This window comes from Atta colombica, unplaced genomic scaffold, assembly GCF_001594045.1.
Source record: "Atta colombica isolate Treedump-2 unplaced genomic scaffold, Acol1.0 scaffold112, whole genome shotgun sequence".
NCBI classification, from domain to species: Eukaryota; Metazoa; Arthropoda; class Insecta; order Hymenoptera; family Formicidae; genus Atta; species Atta colombica.
Window position 1 is genome coordinate 1,426,102 of NW_017259198.1, and position 20,031 is coordinate 1,446,132.

Below are 20,031 nucleotides of genomic sequence, written 5' to 3' on the forward strand. Positions count from 1 at the left end.
TTGTCACCAGACGACAAATTATTCGCAATTGGACAACGTACTTTCACCGAATCACGTGTGCAGAACGAGCATCTTAATTGTTACGGATGACGCCTTGGCATTCGTCCATGCCAATTTCAGTGGTTCCGCTTTAATCTGCACGCGCATTTTGCACAATACCGGTATTGACTGCCATTTAATAGGTTGAGTGCTACGGCGGACTACTAGTATTCGATATTTTACTTTGACGGTATTTTTACCTTCTTTACATTGCATGCACGAAAGCGCTGGCTAACATCAACTTTTGAGACGAAAATGTTGGATGCTTTTTATAAATTCGAGTATTGATTTTATACTTTTTATTAATATATATTACTATATACCTATATTTGAAGATAACATTAAGCATTCTAGATCGAGCTTCTAGATCGAAACTCGATATCATTGTATAATTATTTTGTAGAATATTATTTAAACAATTAAAAACAAACAGTTTGAAGGCTCAATATATAGTAATCTTCAAGCGATTAGTTATATTGTACAATAATATCGATCATCTAGAAACTACTTTATACATCTTAATTTTAACATTTTCTTAATACACTTAATATATTAGTTTATACTTTACATATAACATTTTAAGGAAAATAACAAAGTATCTAAAATTAAAAATTCAGATGAGTATCAATATGGGCACAATGAGCCAAGCATAAGATTAAAATTTATGTATTAAACAATTTGATAGTATTTTATATAAATATATATTTTATATATTTTATATAAATATAATATTTTATATAAATATAGAAATATAAAACTTTCTTTCTCTGAAAGAAAACAAAATTTTTTCAAAAGATGTGATCAATGGTGATCGATATGGTGCGAAAATACAATGACTATCATTTCTGTTCGGAAGATATTTTAATTATGGAAATTTAATTCATGAGCGGTACGTATATTCGCATACAAATTCGGACTTTCTCCCGTTTAGAAAGCATGGAATTTCTGCGGGTCCAGGTAGTGTACTTTCGACACAGCCCGGTATCAAAAGCGAGATAACAAATTTTCACAGGGAGAAACTTCCAAGTTGTAACACAAGCGATGTCTCTTCGCCTGTATATGGTGATGAAAAAGTAGGCCGGGTCAGTCAACGTGTGGACGGCGGTACCTACATGTCGCATACGTTTCGATAAGGCTATTATGCGGAACATTCGATGTCGGACATTGACGTGCAGTAATCGCGAAAAATTCAGCGACATTGACTCACGTTCCGCAAAATGATATAATCGTGTTTTCATTTGATCACATCACGATTCGTCAGTTGCGCATTTATGAAACAAGATCTAATTACATTCTAAGCATAAATTAACAAACCAATTCCCATTAACCATGACTTTTATGAATTTGAGTTACTAATAACCGTGAGTTACAAATTAATGCCTATGTCAAATTCTACTCAATTTGAATTATTCTTAATCATATCTATTAGGTCATTACTCTTATCCAATATATCGTTAATTTAACTAAAAACAGCAGAATAAATTTGACTCAAATTCAGCTTATTATTTATTAAGTGCATACATTAATGTAGACGTCGTTTACTTTGAAAATAATCTTAAAAATGGATTAATTTATATTTTGATACACATGGAATTTAATAATAACAAAATATTATTTAATTCAAGTTGGGCATCATTGCTTTTACACTGTTAAATCTTTAACGTCGAATTTAACTTTATTTAAGTTATCACTACTTCTACTCAATATATCGTTATTTTATACTAAAACAATGGTTAAATTTGACACTATATAGTTATTAAATGTTTTAGTTAAAAACAACGATATATTGAGTAGGAGTGGCGACTTAAATAAAATTAAATTTGACAGATTTAACAATATAATTGTGTAAAATTGAGTGTTAATAAATAATCATATGATATATGTATTTGTAGCAGTGGTACGTATTGATAATATAAAGAATGAAGTAATTGTGTCAGAAAGTAATGAGGGTATTAAAATATTATATGGAGCGCTTATCTTTATCCAAGTAAAATGAAAGACATTGATCGTTCTAGTTCAAGGTGCTAATATTATCTACATTAACAGTCGACGATTTATAACTCTGCAGCTTATAAATTATTTCTACGAATTATTCCTCATATCTGATGAATCGAAAATTTACTTTTAATAAAGAAAATCTTGCCAAAAATTAAAAAATTAGCACTCGGAACGAAAATAAAAACATTTCAACAAGAATTGAAAACAGTAACATGTTGCGGCTTTATTCTTTATCCATTTTTACGGTAACGGTATTTTATAGAAATGAGCGGTCTACATAGAGTGGGATAAGTTCCGACGCTCTACGCAGATTTAACTTACAGATTAGCCACTTTGGGTAATCCTCAAACCTAAATTGTTAACGTTTTTTCGAGGTATCGCGAGCGCGGGAAAACGATGATGAATCGCGCGATCTAATTAAGAGCGGGCGATTAATGCCACAGCAATACATGGTGTACAAAGTACGCGTGCGAACCAGGCTGAGAACTGTAGCGGGCGTGCACTTTCGCGGAATAAAACTCGTCGGCTGGGATTTTAATTAAAGAGGAATACCGCTGCGCGTCGGCACTATGAAACGATGATGCATCAAGTGCGCGAAACATCACGACTGCAAATTTGGCGACGAGCAATCTCGCAACTCCTGTGTTAACTTTTATCTACGGTTAAGCCTTACAACATTCATTCGCATGTCGATAACTCTTCGCGTGATTAAAATTTCATTCCGTAGACACTGATGAAATTTAATCTTGTACAACTGTATGGGAATACGATGATAAAATGATAGGTTGATTGTAGAAATTTTTCACAAATCTTGGCAAGAACATATCATAATCAAATAATTAATATGAAAATAATTAATATGAAAAATTTATTTATATATAATTGTTCGCCGGCAATTGGAATCTTTAAAGACATCATCGATATTTTCATTGTGAATATTAATAGATAAATTTAAATCTATAAAAAATAAGTAAAATGTTGTCCGACTATTATGATGGTATATAAAACTCGTTAAAGCTTTAACAAGTATATCGAAATTTTTTTAGAACTTTTTCTATAAACCGGAACAATAAAAAGTTTGCTTTGTTTGTCAAAGATCCCTATTGCTAACGAGAAAGTTAAAATTCATATTGTCGGCAGAGGAATAATATACTAATTTTTATATACATCAACAATAAAAAATAATAATTCTTTCCCGCGTAAAGAAAGTGTACACAAGTGTAATTTCCAAAATGCAATTTTCAAGGTGGAATTTTAGCGAATAATATACGGTACAATGCAACGTTCTTTATCTTTAACTACAATTTTTTCGATGTAATCCAATTAAAATTGCTCCATTTTTTGCAATTCCTTTATTGAGGCTCGTTTCTCAAAAATATTTTATATTAACATTTGTTCAATTCCTGAATGCAAGCAATAAATTTGAAATGGAGCACTTTAATATGAAAAAGCTCTGCGTTCATATAAAGGCAAAATGCTATGCAGAGGAAAGTAAGAATTAAAGAAAAATTAATTCCGGTAGACAAATTAGTGTGCAATTAAAATCTGTTCTCGAAAACAAAAATTATTTTAAGCATCGCCAAAGTCTTTGAAATGCTGCCGTCTGTAGGAATTATAAAGTTAAAAAAATTAAAAAAAAACAGAAAAATCAATAATAATATTAATACGATACAGTTTATGAGATAGAATTTTAAGAAATTCAACAGACATTATTACTATAACACATTATATGTGTATTCTATGATTAAATAGAAACGTAAGAGACGTTACAATATATCTTGCAGCTTTAGAATGGCTTAAACTTAAATTTAAAAATCTAGGAATCTGTGAGAACATAAATCCGTCAGAAAAATAATAAATATAAGTGTCTTATAAATATAAGGTACGACAAAAATTAAAACTTTATTATATTGTATTTGTTTACAGTATTTTTATAAAAGGAAAATAATACATATCGCATTATCTGCAGAAAATCTTTCTTTGAAAAACTGACAACACTATCTTCTCAATCGCATTTATTCTCAAAGAATGCGTAAATGCAAATGCATCCTGTCGGACAAATAAAATGCAATTAAAATTATATAGTCCAATTAAAGCGGTATTTCAATTGTAGAATCATCATCGATGGTTAGTTGGAATGACATGGGAGAGACCACTAACAATTTCAAATTACAAGATCACTAAGCTGACTACCGGAACGAGTGCAATGGGAAACGCTCTGTGGTCATCCACAAGATTGCACTGTTGTTTAGAGTCGCAAATACAGGGAACACTTCATTCTCATTCATTACAACTTGTCAATGGCGGTCTAACAACGTCTAAGAAAACTTTCAATGCTAAATCACATATATTAACTCTTTAAAAGATGGAACAATCACTTCCCTCCTGTTATTTCTATTCCACTGTTTTTCAATCGCATATTTTTAATCTAGTTTAGTTATTACTATGAAATTCTTGTAGATATTTAAAAAATATAAAACGCGAATAAATAAAATAGATATATCAAGGACAATTCTTCAAATAATTTATTGCTAATAATTTTAATTTTACATTTACGCATTACAGCATTAATAATTTATATTTGTATTTGTACAATTAATTGTGAAATATTGTCAACATAGTTTAAAGAACAGCCTGAAGAAATCATCGATATAATGATGCACTATCCAAACATTTACTTTCGTAACTGTTCATTAATGTTTTATTTTAACAAATAGAATTCTAAAATATTTTAATTACTCTTATATCAATTATATAAAACTTGTCTATTTTTTAATTAGAAAAACTAACTAATTAATTAAGAAGAATTATACCGTTGCGATTACATGTTTCAAATTTGCTTCGTATGAATTAATAATTCATAAATTAATAATAAATTTAATTAATATATAGAAATCAACTCAAATTAAATATGCAATATGCAATGCACCCCAATAAATATTCTTGCCAAGCTCTTAAAGAAGCTAATAATAATATTATTGATCGTTTGATATAAAACATATGTACTAAAGCACATTATTTGGGATAGAGAAAGGAAGAGAAACAAAAAAATAGATATTAGGGAAAGATAGAGACAAGAGAGATGATGGAAGAAAAAGAGAAAAAGCATGAGAAGCGGAGAGAGAAGCGGGAGGACGAAAGAAGGTAGCTGATGAACGATGAAGAGAGAGAAAGAAGAAGTGAAGATAGCGGGAAACAGAAGAAGAGAGAGTACCGTCTAGAGAATATAGTTGAAAGAGGGCATTGCGTCCGGCGCAGTGACCTACTATCTTCGGTTCGACGGCTCGGCTATATAGTCAGCGGTTAGAGTATGTAGTGTATACACAGAAGAGCACGCACGACAGAGGTATGACAGGTACATACACAAGAGGCGTAAATGTGGATGCGCCGGCCGCGTATTTCCTCCTACTTTATCTTCCGCCGTTGTATGTACGACGGTTGCATTCGGCGTTATTATATCGGTGTATACTACTGTCACGCTGCTGCGCAGAAAGGAAACACGTAAATTAGTGTATACACCCTCCTGCATCTGATGCGGCTCATCGCCTCTGTTTGCTCGTTTCTTCGATAAATCTCGAAATATTGAAGCCAATTATAAATTGGACGGCTGTACGCGCTAGTTTCTCGCAGCGCGACTCTCATTTGATTCTCACTGTGTTTTCTCCCATCAGTTATTATGTTAAACGTTGTTACGCTCAACGTCTCTCCCTCTTTACGGTGTTTTGTTGTAGAGAACGACTGCATATAATCAGATAAATAATGCAAGTAAACGAAACGAGCACAGAGATTTGATCTTCGTGGCTAGGAAATAAAGCAAATGCAGAGACCTTTTTTTACTTTTTAAAAATTAATTATGTTATGCTATTTAGCGCGAAACTCATCAGACATTATTTATTTATTTATTTATCATTTGCAGAAATACTAACATAAATTGTCTTGATTAATTGAATTATTAAAGCAATGTTATACTGATGCTGTAAAATCGATTTCTCATTCAGCGGAGCAGTACACATAAAAAAACTTCTATAAATGAAAACCGCACATGAAATAAAAAAGGCTATAAGAATGGAACAGTTTAAAGAATATTAATCTTCTCAAAATCAAATCGTCTTTCTGCGTTATTCTTTTTCGTTTATATTTTCTTTTTAACTTTTAACCACTGCGGTCTACGTGAGAAAATATAGTATGAAAATGTACACGCGAACGATTTTGAAGTATCTAAAAAATTAAATAGATATAGATACGACAATAAATTTTATTAGTTTATCAAAATAATTATATGGAAAACTCCTATGGAAAGATTGCTCAAAACTTTTTATAGCATTGCTCGTTATGCTTAAATTCCCTAGATAATTATTTTGATGGTCCAACAAAATTATTTTCAGATCTATATTTAATTCGTTAGATATTTAATTTGTTAGATATATAAAAATTTATTCCATCAAAATTTAATCTATCCAACAATTTAGATATTTAATCTATCAGATATTAAATCTCTAAATTATGTTAAATTAAAATCGTTCCTCTCTATATAAAATTATACGATGTAATTGCCCTATCGACGATACCCTCTCAAAAATAATTAATTCAGTTTCCACGCGGAGAAATGAATTCTTACACAAGTGAAGAGTGGGAATAATCCACAAGACGATCATTCGTTAACAAGCGTCCCCGCAACGTATCCGTATTTACCGATTAAACGACGCAGTCAAGCCACTTCATTCAGACTTTTGCCTCAGAAAGCATCAGCGTCGCGGATTATATGTGGCACAGGCACAGCTCGCGGCTACGGTGATTCCTCTTAAGCATTAACTTAACGTTGTGTTGATTCTCGGCCAGCAACACGTGCACACATCGCATAGCGGTTCCGGAGATACGCCAAACATCAATGAAGTATCACTTTTTGCGAGGGATCGAATGAATTTTTTAACGGTTACATCAGTTTTTTTAATGGTCATTGAAACATACGTCGATCGTCTCGTCAATTGCGAACAACTCAAGTTCGGCGATTCCTTGCGAATTAATTTTTATGCGTGGGATGATGGTTTTTTTAACACGATAAGTAGATTCGAGGATTCGAGAACGCTTGGATCTGAGCGAAGTTTTCAATAAAAAGAAGAATGCTCTGCAAGTCCGATAAATACCGGGAATGTTTGTTAGTTTTTTCAGTTTTAGACTCTCCGAGGAGTGTCGATTATTCAGAAAATAAGCATCGCATAAAAATTCTTGTAATTGCTACCATCAGCAAAATTCATTATATTGTCTCTATGATATACGTGCTTCCACTTGACAGATTTAATCAATATTGAAAGCATACGATGCCGACATTGTTGCAGGCTATAATTATGGGACGTTGGACGTCGCGTCGCGCCGGTAATTCTATTTCTAAACATGTATAATTCACAAAACGTCACAAAACGTAAAGATACAATGTACACACTACAGGTGCGTAAATAACTTCACCCATTTTACGCGTCGCGGCATAACGGTTATCGTATTAACAACCTGTCTGTCACTTCAAAAGGGGGAGAGAATGCGTTCTAACCGCGAGTAGTAATCTTCGTTGTTCAACTGAGAATTATTGCGCAGTGAAATTACAATGTCGATCGTCGTGGCAAATTTACCATGGGGTATTATGAACGGACTTATTGCGCGACGCAATAGGGAATACAGTATATAATCGGTCTCTTGCGGAATTAGAAAATTGATGGTGTATTTGTCAGATTGATTCGTTCGATTTATTTGCGGAACAATTTCGCGAAACGTCTATCAAACTCTATTATGCCTATAAGGAAATGAAAAAGCTTTCAAACTCTTAACAATTGTTAATTAATGAAATATAATAATAATTTTATTTATCTTCCTTTATTTTAAAATAATTAAATAAATAAGAGATATTCGTGAGTATTATCAAGTAATCTAATATATCTACTTATTTATTTAGAAAAAAAGGAAGATAATTAAATAAATAAAGTAAAGACAAATAAATCATAATTAATTATTAATCAATAAGTCATTCATTATTAAAAGTTTGAAAGCTTTTTCATTTATTTTTTTATGAAAAATAAGCTGAGTTTCAAACTGTCGAAATTTTTGTAAGATTTATAAAAATATTGCTTCATGCCCAATTAATTGTAATTATTATTAATATACAAGAAAGCAATTTAATTCTATGATTTATTAATTTTTGAGAAAGTAACTTCACTCACGTCCAATAGTAAGGGCAGCAATAAAAGAAAGGCCGTCTTCCGTATATTCCGCCACGTCCTCTCCATCATGTGCGTGTCCTCTCTGTAATAATACAAAAAAAACCTGAAGAATTGATAGTTACATTATCGTGAGTCTTACATAATCCATCTATCCAAAAAGAATAAATTTTTAAATAACTTTTGATCGTCGATAACATGAGTTCACAATGATATGACGTTATTCATTAAAATAGATAAATTTAATAATGTGCAATATAATATTGATCAAATAAGACTTTAATTCAATTAAGAATGCCAAAGTAACGACATAATTAAAGCATAACCGTTAATTTTATCATAGGTTGAATGAGTGTGTGTGTGTGTGTGTGTGTGTGTGTGGGGGGGGGGATGCGTGCGTGCGTGCATGCGTGCGTGCGTGCGTGCGTGCATGCGTGCGTGCATGCGTGTGTGTGTGTGTGTGTGTGTGTGTGTGTGTGTGTGTGTGTGTGTATGTTTGTCAATGGCTGCACGTTACGCAATAAACATTTAACTCACATCTCAGAAACGTATAATCTCACGAAACGTATAATCGGAAAAAGCTATTTAAGCCTAAAAATAAATCTACACTCATGAAACACTGCGTGAAGTCACCACACATATTCTAGACCTTGCATTCTTTTAAAATTATTTAAGAGAATCACGTGCATGTATGATACAATTGTAGACATTTTGCAAGATTAATGATATAATCACAGTCGGTGACAACGAAAGGCAATTAATTTAATTTCACGGAAACAGCCTCGATGTTCACATTACTCCTCTGCTTATTGAAATTAATATTGAAGAATTTACAAGTACAACAATATTGGGTAAGTACTCCTCAGATAATATCTCTCGCGAACATACGAAAGCACGCGCGACTACGACAGCTCCCTTCGGAATGCGGAACGCATTCGAGACCAGTCTTGCGGAAGAAGAACATTAATCGATGCACCTCGTTGCGTGCTCTTCCGGTTTCTGAGTGCCTCGTTCTATCGAAGAAACCCGCGATCACTTGGACGATCCCCCCGAGGAAAAGCACCTGCTTTTCCCCCTTTACGAACCCACGAATACACCAACTGCAACGGGAAGACTCCAATAACTCGCGTCAGTTGGTCCTCATCCCATGCGTGTTTTGCTTTCCTCCGAGTCCTTTCTTATTTTTTTTTCTGTTTTCTTTTATTTTTTACCGTGTGCGATCGCAAAGAATTCGACGGACCCAGAGGTGATTTTCTTGGCCGACGGGGACCGACTGAAGGTGCGAGCCACACTCGTCTCGGCCACGAGCCACGTCCCAGTGACCTACTGAAGATCTCGATCGCATTCGCCCCTCTCGCCCTCCCTCATCAGCACGACGTAAGGCCCAAACAGGCCCACCATCGCCGGCATTACTCCCACCATTGCACCCGATCGTTTCTGCTCTTTTTTTCGCTCGCGTTCCTCCCTCTTCTTCTGCAGAAGAGCGGTAGGGACCACGGCACAGGTGAAAGACTCACACACACACACACACACACACACACACACACACACACACACGATGAGATATCCGCGTCACTCGTCTCAATTGAAGTTTTCATTTAAAAAAAAAAGAGATTTTCAATGAAAAGGTTAAAATTAGAAATGTCGTAACGAGAAAGTGACATAAGTGATGCTCGTTGCAGTGTACAACGCACTTCCACTCCGAATCTCGCAATAACGAGTTTTACAGCAACCTACAGTCATATGTAAACCGTAACTGGAACATGAAAGCTGCGAAGATTACGCGTGAAATTTTGGAGCGTCCGTGCCGCGAGGAGACTCGAAATTCGTTTAACGCAAACGACCGATGCTGCGATGGAACCGTCGATCGACGTCGCAGTAGGAGATCGAAAATTTCCTCATTATTTTTTTTTTCGAGACAGCGGAATCTCAGGACGCGAATCGTCTGTCGTAAGGTCGCAACGGGGAACGAAGAAATCGAGAAGAGATGGGGACAAAAGAAGACGAAGCTGTTCGTCTGGGATACTTGACTCGTGACTCGAATAACACGGTATCGTGGTGCACGTTGCGAGATCTCGATGGAAACCAGAAGCGGTGTCTCATACACCGTACTGCAAACGCCGAACTGGCTCCAATTTCAAAAAATCGCGCGGAGGAAATCGCACAAGTCCCCCAGTTGAAACCGGGACGCCTTTCCGCTTGAAAATTGAGTCACGACACACAGACGATTGCTGATCTTTCCTAAGTCCAATTTCGCGAATCGTCTTCCGGACAGCCGTCATATATCCCGACGTCGGAAGTAAACGACCGCGTGAGCAATGCACAAGATTTCGTAATACTCGCGCGGAATACGGAAGCGACTTGCGCCGCGTTTACCGCTACTTCTGCAAAAACGGATTTTTCCTTGTAAAGGCTTTATTTATCTTAATTCGTGTAGTTTGTGGAATACTCTACGCGATTTCTAACATCATCTTTAAAAATATTGGCGAAAGATCCGATAAAATCAAGGATCGTTAAAATCAAGGAAGAAACGAATTTGCTAAAGTATTTAAAAATTCAGTTAGATACGGATCTGAAAAATAATTTTGTTGGATTATCAAAATAATTATATAGGACGTCCAAACTGATTGCTAGAATATCAAAATTTTTTGCATCACTCATTATATTTCAACTTCCTATATAATTATTTGATGACAAATTTCTCATCCTAAAATTTTCATAATTTTCCCTGATACTTTCAATAATATTTTTTATATTTTTATTCCGGAAACTTTTTGATTTGGAAACTGTCAAATATTTTGTTGAGCGAGCAATTACTATTAATATTGCTGAGTGCATTGCTTGTATTAATTTTTAAGTTGATAATATTTCAAAACTGCATAAATGTGATGTACGCATATTAAACTTCTTTAAAGTCAAGAATTTTAATTTTCTATTGATAAAAATTTTTTAATTTTCTTGATTTTTCTGACTATTTTCAATTTCTCTGGCTGGCATTTCCCTGATTTATTTGATTTTCATATTTTATGGCAATTTTGTTAACAAGTCCAAGAAAATTATTTTCAGATTTTTCTTTATCTAAAATTTTACTCTAGCAAAACTGTTCTTTTTATAGATGATCGAACAGAGCAGGTTCAATAAATAACTGATTATTTATGACTAATCGTCCAATGTTCATGTAAATATTACGTTTATTTTGTGAACTTTTACTCACTCGAATTATTTGACACTTTCATTTTCATTTCTCAAATCTTCGCGAGAGAAAGAGAGAGAGAGAGAGAGAGAGAGAGAGAGAGAGAGAGAGAGAGAGCACTGCGTTCACCTGCATTTGCGTAATGCCACGACCGATAAGAACGGGACTCGAAAGCTAACCGGCAGCAATGGATGTCTGACCTAGATTTCTCACCCGCATGGGTGCTAACTCGTCCATCCGGAAATGGCTTATAGTAGCTGGCGTACACCGAGGAATAACGATACGGTAGATAATACGCGAAAGTGCGAGTGAACGCGTTCTCTTTCGCATACGCTTCTTTTTTTCTTTTTCTCAACGTTTGATTTCCTGAGCGCGAAGATTATGGTGTGCCTCGAATATTTCCGGTAGACAGATCTCCTCGGGTATTTTCATCCTGCAGTCTGAGTACTTCTGGTCTGTGACTCTTCCAATGAAAAAGTATTTTTTTATTTTGTAATATCGCAATTTATCAAACGTCATATTAAATTTTAAAAATGTATTAAATTTCTAAGTAATAACACATTAAGCATTGTATTATCGAATAGATTAATATTATCAAAATTAATATTATCTAACTCACTCTAATATTAGATTTAGATAAGAGCACCTTCGAAAGGTGCTCTTATTGGCATAACTCCATATTTGAATAAAGATCATCAGAATTAAATAAGATGAAATATATAATCGAATGATGTTATTTGACATTGAATCGTATAAGTAGTTCCACTCGAAAACTTATGCCAATATTCTAAAATTCCTTGGAAGATATAGATTGTTTCCTCTCTTCATTTTTTTAGTCCCCAGAAAAAGAGACCCGACGAATTACTTTCGTTCATCGAATTTTTTCACTTTGATTTTTCCTCGGATTTTTCTTTTCTTCTTATTTTTAACCACCCGATTGGCCTTTTATCTCCATCAGAGAGATGTCCCTTATGCATTCGATCGACGTGTCGTGAGTAGCTATACCGAATACATCGAATTAAAAGTGTCGAGGAAACATGTCATGAGACGTTTGAAAAAAAAAGAGAATTCACGGACAGTTTCCAATCAGTTACTATGAAATGTCGCTTTGCTTCATTGACTATTTAGTCTGGATGACTCGTTCGTCGGACGATGTCGTGCTATCACGAGCTTGTACAAGTTTAGTCGATGCTCTGCTAAATTTCCATCATCTGTTTGTGGGCAGTAGTTATCCCGTCGGGTTCCTTATGTTGCACACGATTCAGGCTAAATTCGATCAACCAATTATATTCTTCTACTTGAATTTCCACAACTGAAAAATTCAATCAGAGACGCGACATTTCATAGTCGACCGAACTAATCCGGATATTTACATGATTATAGTGGGACATATTTTTGTAGTTTTTGTAGTTTTAATCCTAAATGATTAACGACGATCATAGAGACGATTTGATCACAGAGAGCTGCATTTTGAAATATTGATTTTCCAGATTAAAATTATTCTGTTCCTAATGATAATTTAATATCTACACAAAAAACACGCAATATTCATTTAGGAAAATATTTATTTATGCATTTATTCGATTGTTAAAAACGATTTTAATATTCAAAATGTTATAAAAATAAATTTTCCTCAATAATCGAGATGTTTTTATTATTTAAAAAAAAACAGATTTTGTATTTCCTACGAGTACATTTCTCTTAATATCAGATATCATATTTCAAATAATGTATCAGAAGAAAGTCGGGTTCGACACACGTAAGTAACGAAATGAAATTTTGGACAGACTTGCTGGTGTCCCAAAAAAGTACATCGATAGAAAGGCGGGCTATTAAGAGAAAGCGGCCTCGAAAATTAATCATCGTCGGCATCGTGGTGCCCTATCGCGGAAATCATGAGTCCAAGCCAGACGATCTATTCCAAACAGGCCAAACTTCAAGCATCTCGTTTCGGAGACCTAAATCGCCAACTGACGAGGATCTTGTTGACAGAGAAAAGAAGAGAACTACCTACTTACGTGCGCTGTAAAATCCGGTATTTACGTGTACTTCGGCATTTACATATGCACATACATATAAGCGTCCGTAACTCTCGTGAAACTGTACAATCTGACAGTCCGAGAAATAGCTAAATGAAGAGACTGATATCTAAGAGAGAGAGAGGAGGAAGGCAGAGAGGCAGAGAGAGAGAGAGAGAGAGAGAGAGAGAAGAAGAAGAAGAAGAAGAAGAAGAAGAAAAAGAAGAAGAATGACATGTAGAATCTAAACGTATGCGAGGAAAAGGATCCTGTTTTCAAGTACGTAAAGATGACGATTTACCGACGTGGAATCCAGATACGAACTAGTTTTTAATTTTAAAAAGCAATTTCCTGATAACCCGAGAGTTGATAAGTAAAGTACATAGCACAGTATCATAATAAATCGGAAATATATTCTTTTTATTTTATTTAACTGGTAATATCATATTACGTTATAAGCTAAACGCATAAATATAGTATATATATATATCGTTAATCCGATTACATGTAATAATTTCATCATAAGATACGAGGATATGAGCAAAGTGACAGAAAAAACAAAAAAAGAAAAATATGCAACGAGTTATATAAATGTAGATCGAAATAACACGAAAAGCACGAGAAAGCAATCGTGCGACCTCATTTCTTATCAACGACGCATAATTACTGTTAATTTCCTTTTGCTAATCAGAAAATTGATTACGTAATCACGCCTAGCCAAGTGAAGAAAAAGACTTCCGCAAACATTGCATATTTTGCGGTTTGCACACTTAATAGTTAAATTCCATCAATAATACGGTATTTTTGTGTGAGAAATTCATTGTTACTCTGCATGCACATTTAACAAAATGTTACATAATTCGAATTAATTTCTTTTATATCTTTTATATCACATAAATTTTGCTGAAGTTTAGTTTAATTTAATTTTGCTGAAGTTTAATTTAAAAATTTAGTTAGACACAGAGAGAACAGTATTCTTAATCCGTTCTTATTTTAAGACTGTCTTAAATAACGTGTTATGATAATCTAATTCAGCCCTCTAATTGGCTCTTAGACTCTTACTGTAACTTCAAATCGTCTCAAATGTAAGAATCAGCTATGAATACCGGCCATAGATCTGAAAATAATTTTGTTGGACTACCAAAATAATTATGTGAGATGCTCAAACTGATTGCCAGAATGTCAAAATTTTTTGCAGTATTACTTTCAGGCTTGAGATTCTTGCACAATTATTTTGATGGATCGACAAAATTATTTTCATATCTGTATCTAGTTGAATTTTTAAATACTTCAAAAAAATTGTTCTTTCCATGCAATGGAAATTTTACCATTTCTATTAATTTTCTAAACACAATTTAAATACTTTTCAAAATTATAATTAAATACCTATTAATCTAAAAAAAGTGCTTAGAAGTTTCAATAGAAGAGTAAAATCGATTTTGATCAAAACTGATTTAGGCCAGTATTTATAATCGGTTCTTATTTCAAGATTTAAGTAATGTCTTAAGACGCTAATGCGATGCTCTGATTTGTGACAACCTCAAGAACTTGAATATAAGAACTGACTATAAATACTGACCTTTATGAGTTGATTTTTAATTTGCTCATACAATAAAAATAATATTTAAAATATTTAAAAAAAAAACAGAAATGTTTTACACGATTTTGATGAAAAAAACTCGTCTTACACTGTCCAAGTTTCCTCGTTACTGAAATCAGATATCTAGCGATGCGCGCACAGTCGCTCCTTCTGCATTATTATTTTATCGGGCTATGTGGTGCAACCCTTTGTTCGCTACATATGTGACAGGTGTGTGCTCGTGACGTAACAGCAGTACCGTTATATGCACGGGACATATACGCCAGGTGAAACCCTATAAGAATGTAACGCGACACAGAACACCATGAGACCGCCGTGCGCCAAATTCAGCGTTCCCGTGAAAGTGACTCGAATGAGAAGGCTTCTCGCGATCGAGATATTTATAGCGGTACTAGATTTTTCTGCATACATCATAATTCACGAATCGTTCCTTCGGATCTCTGCGGAGAAGCTGAGAAAGCAATATACGTCCGAAACATCATTCACTTCTTTATTACTATGATTAAATTCGGATAGCATACTAATTGCTGTGATGATAATCTCAGCCTAACAAGTAAATTGCAATTTACGTTAAGTTTGCTTGAAAATCTATTATACATTTCATTGCTTGCCTGAGAGAATGGTAAAAAATATAATTATGTTTGAAATAATAAAAGAATTATCTTTTTCGTAATTTAGAAATGTCTGTGTTAGAATTATATATTTCTAATAATTAATTGCAATAATTGAAAAAAATTAAATAATTTGCTTAAAGATATCAATTATTTATTTTACTTCTTGCTTTTGAGAACGGTAAAAAATATATTATGTATAAAAGAATGATTTCTTTCGTAATTTAAGAATGTCTGTGTTAGAATTATACTTATAATAATTATGTAGTAACAATGGAATTGGAAAAATTAAATGAATTAAACTTAATCATAACAATTTGTAATAATTTTATCATAATTAGAATCCTATTACTCTTTCTCCCATTCAAAATCAGATTAGATTTGAACAGAACTTGTCAAAACTCACGATATCTCCATCGTATATACGCTGATCAACGAGTGGTTTCTAGATTTTGTTGAATATATGAAATTGCCACTCGGTAGCCTTTCTAAGAGCATAGGAACTATCATGTTGAATTTCAACGGCTAACGAGCCCCGCTGCGATCACATAATCATGCCCAGAAAAGCGGAAAATCATGCCGCGACAAAAGGAACTTTGGAAACCTGATAGAAAGCATAACGGACTGCTGTGCGGTTAAGGGGATCAGAGAATAAAGTTCAATCGCCTCATGCTATCCTTCAAAATTCATCATCTATCTTGTTTCCTTTCCCTCAGTTAATTAACTTCATTAATATTAACAATTACGTGAGCGTCATCTATCTAACACTGTTATCGGATTAATCGAGTGTGTATCGATTTCGTTTGAGTACGATCACATCGCGGATGTGTTTGACCATGATATTTCTCATCATGGAATTAGATGTGCGGTCTCATCTTCTCTCGCCTCTTTACGAATCGCCGTACAGCAGATGGTCTCCCTCTACCTACGCGCGACCTTATTCCTGACATAGAGCCGGAGAAGGAAGGACGCGCCTCTCCGCGAGGAGAGACGCCAGAACGCTGACACACTGACTCGCTACCCCACATACCCTTTTGCCTTTTCGACGTGTGCTCGCACGAAACCGCGCGAGTGGGGAAAACGAGCAGAGGGAGATAGTCGAAGAGGAGGTATTTGCCGGTCTTCTCTCCAGACGAGAATCCAAAGAACATATAAAAATCAATAAAAAATCAAAATGATTGATTCTCAACATCAATAAGCAGTCAAATTTTGTAAAAAGAATCATCAATTTGACTTTCATGATGTCAAAATAAGTTATTTTAACTTTCTCTTGACTTGATATATCTCTTGAAGAAGCCGCCGATGTCCGTCACGTTTCGTGAATGTCGAAAAAGAATTTTTGGCGCGAAACGTATTTACTCCGAAAAAATTAACCTCGAACAGAAACTTCGAGTGACAAAGTTAAATAATAATTAAATAACGCAAATTTCATAGCCAAGAAAAAAATATAATATAATATCCTCGATAAAGTCCAGCAAAAAATTAATTGTTTAATAGACACTACACATAGACCTCCAAGAAATATCCTAAAGATCTCCAAAGGACGTCTCTACATCCTAAGGGTGTCCTCAGATAAAATGTGCTGTGTATGAAAAATTTTTTTCATTGCGACAGAAAAAAGGAAATATAAGGCATATTGAAAAAAAGATATATCACTAACAATATTTTAATTGAAAATGATCTTGTTCATTTACAGCAGTATTAATGAAACAAATAAAGTTTTATAAAAACAAGAGCATAACATATTTGCTTCATTAGTAATGCTTGAATAAACAAAATTTTTAATTAAAACAATGCTGTTGGTATAACATTATTTTTTTTAGTGCAGGTAGAAATAAATACCTATTGTATTTGTACCTACTGCCTTATATTTTCTTTCTCTTATCATAATGAAAAAAAGCAATATACCTGACAGCACAGACCTTCAGAAGAAGACATCCTTAGAACGTCCATATCTTTTGAACATCCTAAAAATATCCTCAGGATATTTTTGTATCCCGAATAAAGTATGCTATCAGGGATGGAAGAATGGGAATATATTACAGCTGATTTTAGATGATTACATAATTATAGGCACTGTCTCATCTTTCATCCGTGTACCCTTTTTACTTTCACCGTCAAGAAAGGGCGCAGCAAACGTTGTGTCCAACGAAACGTATGCATATCGTACCACAGTTTAGACAACCGTATCACTGATCACATATCAATTAGCACATATCAAATAACCACAAACCTCTTTTCCTCTTTGTGATTCAGTGGGAAGCTCAATATAATCCTATTGGCACACACACTTGGCACTTGTGACTTCTTTCTGTCGTGTATCCTCCCTTATAGAGGTTCCTCTTCTTTGTTGGCGGCTCTCCCACCTTGGGACTGGCCGAAACGCTCGAGGGAAAAATTTTCTTCGTCTTTTTTTTTATGCGGTTAGAGCGTCGATATTCAGTATAGATTATCAGATACTCGATTCGGTCGAAAGACACCGGTGACTTGGGCGAGTGCGTTAGTTGTGAGCACACCTGAAACAACCTGCGGCCTATATACTCTCCCCTCTCGAAGTCGTTGGCTTTCACCAAAAACCATCTCAGCTGCTCCAACGTGCTGGTCGCCTAGTGGAAAAATCGAAATTCTATGTGTCATTCATTTCGCCCTCTCGATTCTTTTTACAAAAAAAAAGAAACCGGTTCACTCTTTAATCCGTCTCGTTTTGACATGAATAAATAGTTGGAAAACCCTTTACGTGCGTCACTCCATCGCTTTCTTTTTTGTTAAGCATCACCTCATCGGAAGGAGTTGCAACACAGCCGAGGCTGAATCATAAGCTTGGAGTTCGGTACAACCCATTCTATCTCGGTTGCATCGGCGCGACGGCGGAAGTCGAGCGCAAGCCGGATGCCAGCGAAAGTTCTCAGTTGTCCACGTTCAGGGCCACGGCAGCGGCCGATCTCAGGAACGCTCTTTTATTATACTTGCACTTTACTGACATTATTATTGTAATAATTAAATTATTAAAATATTGATGCATACAGTTCTGTAACATTAATTATCACGATTTAATTTTGCACAAGAATAAGATATGTATGTTGATGAGTTAAATTAAGTTTGTTATTCATAAAAAGCTTTTATGATTTTTCTTTGCTTGCATGAATGATAGGTTATTGAATAAATTTAAATTTCGGAACGTTACTATTAATCCTTTGTTGCATATTGCTTATTTGCCAGAACAACAACATAATTAAAAAATTGTCATTTTTTTAATTGTTTACAAAAATAGAACGATCATTTGACGTCCTTAATTCTAGTAAATTGACGTAACTGAATTGCTAAAACTTATCACAAGAGAGAGCAGTTGTATCAATATTGCATTATTTTGTTAATTGTTTTGATTCAACAGTTTTTTATCTTGGTTGCTGAGCAGTCGTATATATTGAAAGAGCTTATTTCGTTTTCACACAGAACGTTATATCTTCTATGACTACTTCCAGTTTCTATGAGTTTTTATAGTTTTGGAAGAATTATTTAACGTTTTACAACTGTAAACATATTTTATGTCATATTATTTGAGCTCATTCATAAAGATATCTTTAGTTTTTATACAATTTATATACAATAAGTTGCAATTCATTTTCTTACTATTTTATTTGAACTAAGAATTTATTTTTCATAATTCTTGTATTATTCAAGCTCTTTCATAAAAACAATTCAATTTATACTTTTAAAGTTATATTATTTTTATGCGGTACTACTGTATGAACTACTTTTATAAATTTTTATTATTCATTAATAAGGTGCAATTTATTTTTCATATGAATATATTATGATAAAATTTTTTGCAATAATTTATTTTGATATTTTTTCTATATCCTTTCATTATTTCATTTCAAAAAATATTTTTTTTCTGATTTTTTTCTGCAACGTTAAAAATCTACAATAATGACATAATCTCAAATAATAGAATAAAATAATTAATAATTAAATTTGTTTTTTATAAGAACATTATATTACTAAATAATTTTTAATTGAACAGAATTTTTTACAGCAAAAGTATTATAAATCAAAGAGAGTTGTTTTTAATGTTTGTTTTTCTAAATGATAAGAATTTAATATTCTGAATAATGAATTAACGATACTTTTATTCCCGTACAATCAATTGTTATAAATAAATTCATATTTAAAAATGATATTTACAAAATTTTAACGATTAAAAATATTCACTCATATTCTAAAAAAAACTTGGTTTTTTTTAATTATGTCATTGTTCCAGTAAATGAGGGATATCTTCACAATTTTTCTATGTTTTCACGTATTTCAATTGGTTTATATAATATATTTGATACCTAAAAAAATCTGTACCTCTTTAAAAAAGAAA

At 33.7% G+C, this 20,031-nt stretch overlaps 1 protein-coding gene across 3 annotated transcripts in view; it reads right to left on the bottom strand.

Moving 5' to 3' along the window:
• The window catches only part of LOC108694030, a 25,766-nt gene extending 7,609 nt beyond the window's left edge, over positions 1-18,157 (bottom strand). The window contains exons 1-2 of one of the 3 annotated variants that reach the window (XM_018203276.1): positions 17,899-18,157; positions 8,247-8,328 (exon numbers count right to left, since the gene is read on the bottom strand). In XM_018203276.1, the coding sequence (XP_018058765.1) occupies positions 8,247-8,315 (69 nt within the window). In that variant the 5' untranslated portion in view covers positions 8,316-8,328; positions 17,899-18,157. Of the gene's footprint in view, positions 1-8,246; positions 8,329-8,780; positions 8,847-9,219; positions 9,240-17,898 lie in introns of those variants that run through there. The other 2 variants (XM_018203278.1, XM_018203277.1) reach the window with 2 other exon arrangements.
• Positions 18,158-20,031: the final 1,874 nt, after the last annotated feature.